Genomic DNA, 6,558 nt, shown 5'->3' on the forward strand with positions numbered 1-6,558 from the left:
TGTAGGCCTACAAGAATTGCATTTGATTGAGAAGTTAATTTCAGTATTATAATACAATGGGGTCTTAGGTAAGTTCTTTCTTGGGTGGGTCTTAGAAAAAGCACTCTGGAATTCTGGAATCCATGAAGACGAAATTTACAGTAGAACCCAAGTGAAGGGCTGTGGTTTCTTTGACCATAATATTAACTGGAATGGTAATTCAAAGAATGGCTCTGGAATCTATAAAACGGTGAAAATTAAAATTAGTTCTTTCTTGAATGGGTCTGAGGAAAAGCACTCGGGAATTCTGGAATCCATGAAGACGATATTCTCTGGAACAGGACCCTAGTGAGGAGCGTTGGCTTCTATAATGGTAGTATTAACTGTAATAACACTTTAAGGAATGGCTCTAGAACCCATAAAACGCTAACAATTAAAATTGTCTCTCTCTTGAGTGGGTGTTTGAAAAGCACTCTGGATTCTGGAATCCATGAAGACAATATTTATTGGAATAGGACCCAGCTGAGGAGCCGTTGTTTCTGTGACGATTATTAACTGGAAACCTGGAACAGTGCTTTAAGGAATGACTCTGAAATCCGTACAGCGCTAGGAATTGACACGATTTCTGGCTTGAGTGGGTTTTAGAAAAGCGCCCTGGAATCCGTGAAGATGACTTTAACTGGGAAAGGACCCAAGTGAGGAGCTTTAGTTTCTAAGGAGTTTTTAGTCCCTGGAATAACACTTCTTGGAATGGCTCTGGAATCCCTAATAACGCCATCATCTGAAATGGCTTTAACTAGAGCTCTGTGGTTTTGGTGACACTAATATTTACTGGAATGACGCTTCATGGAATGGTCTTGGAATCCACAAGTCTCCAGTGACTGAAATGGACTTTCACTAGAGCTCGGTTCAAATCCACTCGGGGCTCTTTGGCTGAAAGTTACCTGTCTCGGATGCATCCGAACGGTAAAAAGAATGAAAAGTAATAATACTGGAAATATGTGTAGGTGACATTTACTGTCTAACTCCCATTGAGGCGCTGAACTGGAGAATTACCTGTCACAGATGCATTTACTTGAGGTGTAAAGAGCATGAAAATAATACTTTAAAAAAAGAAGAAACGGAACTGATGCATTTTGTAAACGGCAGGGAATGTCATTCAGGTAATGATGTGAGAAACAATAATCAGTCAAAGCAATGCATATTATTATTATTATTATTATTATTATTATTATTATTATTATTATTATTATTATTATTTATTATTATTATTATTATTATTATTGAAAATTTAAGGATCTGTTAACCAATTATGGATTTATTTATTATTTCAATGTTCATGCCTTTCTCATTATTATTATTATTTTTTTTTTTTGCTCTATCACAGTCCTCCAATTCGACTGGGTGGTATTTATAGTGTGGGATTAATTTATTATTATTTTTAATTAATTATTATTTTATTATTAATTTTTTAATTATTAATTATTATTAATTTTACATTAATTATTGATTATTATTATTAAATTAATTATTATTTAATTAATGTACAGTTTATTCAGTAGTTGGTTTTTATTCTTTAGTTCCGGTGTTATTGTTAGTGTTATTATTACTACAACTTCCATTATTATTATTATTATTATTATTATTATTATTATTATTATTAGTAGGATTATGATTAGTAGTAGTAGTAGTAGTAGTAGTAGTAGTAGTAGTAGTAGTAGTAGTAGTATTTTGATGGAATAAAACCAAAGGTTATAAATTTATCCGTGTAAAAAAGTAAATGTAGTGAAATGAATTTGAAAATGGGAAGAAAGGCGCAGATAAAGTTTGGTGCAAAAGAAGAAACAATATCACTTCATTGGGTATTAAAAAATTCAACGCTAAAAGACGTTGATGAAGATGTGTATAATAAAATTCATCAGCCATAAGTAAGGACAAAAGAGGATATTAATATGAAAGTTAATTGTAAACAACAGTTAAAGGTAAACTTTGCAGTTAAATGAAATGATTAATTACTAAAGTAAACAAGATAAGATACCACAGTGATTGGAGAAATGCAGTTCTGGAAAAAACAATTGATAAAACCACATGCTAGCATCCAATAGCAAACTATGAAAATATTCATTTATATGGGAAAGATTTTAATCAGATATAAATTATGTTTACGGATGAAGCAAATGGAAATTATTCATATACATACACACACAACACACACAGATGTTTGTGTGTGTGTATGTATGTATGTATATTGCATAAGAAGTCAAAATACAAAATACAAAAGTGCTTTACGAGATGAACAGTGAAATCATGCAAAAAAATCATGCAAAAAAATTGTTATAAAAAAGCGTACATACATATGGAAAAATAATAGACACATAATAAAAACTATATACGCTTTTATTCATTTATTATATTGATTACAATCACATGCAAACTAAACAGGACCCCGCTTGCGAGCAAAAAGTACCAAATTTTCCATCAAGGTCATGCATGAAATCTTGTGCATGTGCGCCTGCTCCCAAAATGCAAGTGGTCCTTTGTCCCCGCTGTGCGTGAAATACACGAGGTTTGCAATTTTGCTGTGTTCCCTTCTGGCTGCATGCAATGTAACTGTTGCAGGTTTTTCTGATATTTAGTCTGTTGTGATTTTTTATGTGTTTCTGAATCTCTGGTTGTTTGTTTGTTTGTTTTTTCTTATGTAGTCTTTTGTTCTGGTCTTTCTTTTTTGTAGTTTCTTCGTCCACCTTCTTGAGTTAGTTCTTGTATCTCCTTGATTTCTTGTAGTGTTTCTCAATATTTTGTTCCTCTAGGAAGTCTTTGGTTCTCGGTCTTTTTTCTATGGTCACTTTCTCCTCGCATTTATTTTTCGTTACATTCCATGCACACTTGACTTCTGGGTCTTTCTCTATGTTCAGTTTCTTGAGTTTGTTGCTGTAGTAGTTTCACTCCTCCATACAGTCTTTGGTGGGTCCTATTTCAAAGTATATCGTTTTCTTGAGTTTGTACGTATTCTCCATATAATTTGCATTGCATGTTTGCGTGCATTCTTATACATTCTTCTATGTCGTCTTTGTTTCTGTGTCGTTCATACGTTCAGTTCTCTCTGCGCTAGCTGTAAAATCGTTGTATTTTATTAGTTCACATTTCCATTCATTTATTTTGTTTTTGTCTATTAATCTTCGTAGTCTTTCGTTCAAAGTCTTCATGATTATCTTCCGGCTTTTGGCAATGTTGACAGTTTTTCGGGGGATTTTTTGGTCACTGAGAGGCCATGTAACGTCGGCATGCAGGCGTGCTTGTGCCTTAAGCAATAATAAAAAAAAGAATAAAAAAAAAATAGAAATTCTATTTTGCCTCGTCTCGTTGCTCTGTCATTGGTTTTGTTCGTGTTTTGTTTGCGTTCTATGTTTTTACTAGTTCTGTCAATGCATCTTACCCCAACTGAGAAACATCTGTCCCGCCAAGCTGAGGGCACCACTGCCCTCATTGTCCTCCTCAGGTGCCCTTGGCTCCTGCTGCTGCTGCTGCTGCTGCTTCGCCAAACCTCTCTGGGATGGATTACTACCTTGCCCCTCGACGTGAACAACGCCTCCTCCAGTGGGGGAAACCTTGTCATTCCTAGCTCTCAGGTATTCCTCCAAGGAGGACCCCCTTGGAGGTCTTCTTCCTTCATCCTCCTTATCTCCCCCGAGGGAGCTGTCATTCCTACCTTCCAGGTGCTCCTCCAAGGAGGAGGACCTCCTTGGTAGAGATACCGTACTCCTCCTTTCATTCCACACATTCCTGAGACGCTCCCCAAAATTCATTAGAGGCGAAGAGACCGTCAAAGCCGCCGCCTTCGGGACGACTTCGCTTTGGACGACTAGATTCGCCGGTGGTTTCCGGTTTCCTTCGGTCCCTCCGTCGTCCTCCCCTTCGGGTAGGCCTTCGACTTCCCTTCCTTTTCCAGCGTCGTTGATGACGTAGGAGGCGCTCAGGTGGCATTCATGGTCGTCTTCTTCTTCTACTTCTACTTCTTCTTCTTCTTCTTGCACGTGTCGAATGGACGCACTGAAGACTTTTCGCAGTGACCTTCTGGAGATGGGGTTAACAGAAGTGCTGTTGCTGATCGAGTCGGTTTGTGCGACCTCTGAAATGGATGTTTCCAGAGGGCGGTTATTTTTGCTGCTGCCATTTTTAAACTCATCGCCTGTTCTCGTAGAATCGCCCGTTACGTGACTCACCTGGGTGAGAAATACCTTCAGAAGCCTCTGGTCATTAGTCTTGAGGTCACCTTTGGCTACCTCTTCGTCAGGAGGTATTTCCGAGAAACCCCTGGCCCTTCGGTTCTCATTATCTCCAAAAGATATTTCCGGGAGATATCTCTCTGTTGTATCTGCGAGGTTAGTGACCCCTCCTTCAACTACTACTCCGCTTGTGTCGCCTTCAGGAGCATGGAGGCGTGGCATATGGGATGGTTCCTTGGTCCCCAAATTACGTCCAAAGCTTTTACCTTGAGTTGTTCGTTTACAGAAGACATATTATCATAATATTCATTACAATCATCATTCCCACCACCACCACCACAGCAGGCAGGTGTAGTAAGAACCACCATCCGCCATCACATCACCATTATATCCATCATCATTACCATGGTCATCATACCCAGAACCATCACCAAGATAAAATTCAATAGAATCATCATTGCAGTTTCATTGTCATCCCCAACAACAGGGTGATCATCATTATATTCATCATTATCATCGTATTCATCACCACCAACGAAGACATCCGCATCATCCCCAACCACCACCACCACCAGTGTCATTATCATCATCATCATATTCACCACCGTTTATGCCAGCATCATCACCATCATCATAAAGTTCGCCATCATTATAATCACCATACCATGACCGGTAGCCAATGTACCACCACCAAGAACGGAATGAGGAAAAAAAAGAAAGAAAGAAAGTGCTCAGTTTATTGATAATTGATTATTTAGTTAAATATAATGAATTATTATCATAATTAATGTAAGCAAAGGCAATTAGCAGAAGAGTATAACCTAAACAGAGATTCTGGTGCCAAAGATAAACTACTGTTCAAGGTTATCGTAGAGTCATGGAGAAGTCTATTTCTTAAATTAAGGAAGTCTTTATTTAAAAAGAATAATAGTCAATTTTAAGTCATTGTTTTTCCAGACAGGATTTTCAACTTTCAGAGTCAATGGTTTTCCGAAAATTATTGATTTTAAGAATTATTGGCTTGTTAAGAGTCATTGTTAATGTAATGTAAATCATTGTTTACGAAACTGACAAAATACAGAAAGTTCAAAATGTTATTAGAACAGATACTTGAAGAACAAAGGTTACAATAACAGATATTTTTAAGAACAAAAGTTACGACAACAGATATCTTTAAGAACAAAGGTAAAGATAATAGGTATTCAAGAACAAATATTATAATAACAGATATTCAAGAAAAAAAGTTACGATAATATTTATTTAAGAACAAAGTTTACGGTAAAAGATTCTTGAGGAACAGGGTTAATAGCAAAAACCTTCGGTAACAAATACCTGGAGAACAAAGGTTACGATAACAGGTACCCAAAGAACAAAAGTTACGATAATAGTTATTTAAAGAACAACGGCTGCGGTAACAGACGTTTGAAGAAAAGGTTTACGATATTAGGTACTTGACGAACTAAGATTACAATAACAGATACTAATAGAACAAAGGCTCTTGTGACATTTCAAGAAAAATAGCAAAAAACTTCAATAACAAGGACTTGAAGAACTAAATTTTCTAATTAAAATTGCGATAACATTGGAGTAAACATGCTAATGCTATGTTTTTTCAGCATTTTAATGCACAGCTCACAATTGAGTTTTTTGTCATGTTTCACATTTGATATTGAGTTCAGATTTGCTTTTAATATTGCGTGTGTGCTTGTATGTGTGTATGCATATTTGTATACCTATGGATATGAAGATACGTGTTATAATCCTCGTGACGTCATGACAACATACACTTTTATCTGAACACTCAAAAGTAACTTTCCTTAGAGAACTATACAATTATACAGCACATAGACAAACTCTTTGAGACATAAGAGGGTCTGTTTTTCTCAGACCAACACCCTAGGTAACTATGTATGTACATCCTCTGATATCAGCTGTTGATTTTTAAATTACGAGATAAACCGACATGTTATGAAAATACAACAGCCCGTTTTCATTGAAATCCAATAACAATCTTTCCATCAGAGAGCTTCGAAAACTCGGGTCGTGGAGAGAAACCCTCACCAAGCTTGACCTGCCACCCTGATTTTTACGAAACTTTGCACAGATGAGATAGAGTGCGTAACTCGACACTGCGCAATGTTTCGTCTAGAAGTGAGGGTTGTAAACTCGTTTGTCAGTGGTGCAACTAACCACACTTGGGGATACCGCTGGGTAGGTTTCTGCTACCGTAACCGTAAGTTGTTGCATGCTCTGGGATTGACAGGATTCGTCTGCCAGGGAAATTGACTCTGGATACGTCGTGTCTGTCTGTTTGTGTTAATATATGTATATACATATATATATATACATATAT

The 6,558-nt window shown here is 36.9% G+C and overlaps 1 protein-coding gene across 6 annotated transcripts in view; it reads right to left on the minus strand.

Annotated features, from left to right (window-relative positions):
* The window catches only part of LOC135202988 (uncharacterized), a 71,325-nt gene extending 67,579 nt beyond the window's left edge, over positions 1–3,746 (minus strand). For all 6 annotated transcript variants that reach the window (XM_064232530.1, XM_064232529.1, XM_064232531.1 and 3 more), the window contains exon 1: positions 3,416–3,746. In XM_064232530.1, coding sequence (XP_064088600.1) covers positions 3,416–3,431 — 16 coding nt within the window. In that variant the 5' untranslated portion in view covers positions 3,432–3,746. The remainder of the gene's footprint in view (positions 1–3,415) is intronic.
* Positions 3,747–6,558: the final 2,812 nt, after the last annotated feature.

This window comes from Macrobrachium nipponense, chromosome 33 (genome assembly GCF_015104395.2).
Source record: "Macrobrachium nipponense isolate FS-2020 chromosome 33, ASM1510439v2, whole genome shotgun sequence".
Taxonomy (NCBI): domain Eukaryota; kingdom Metazoa; phylum Arthropoda; class Malacostraca; order Decapoda; family Palaemonidae; genus Macrobrachium; species Macrobrachium nipponense.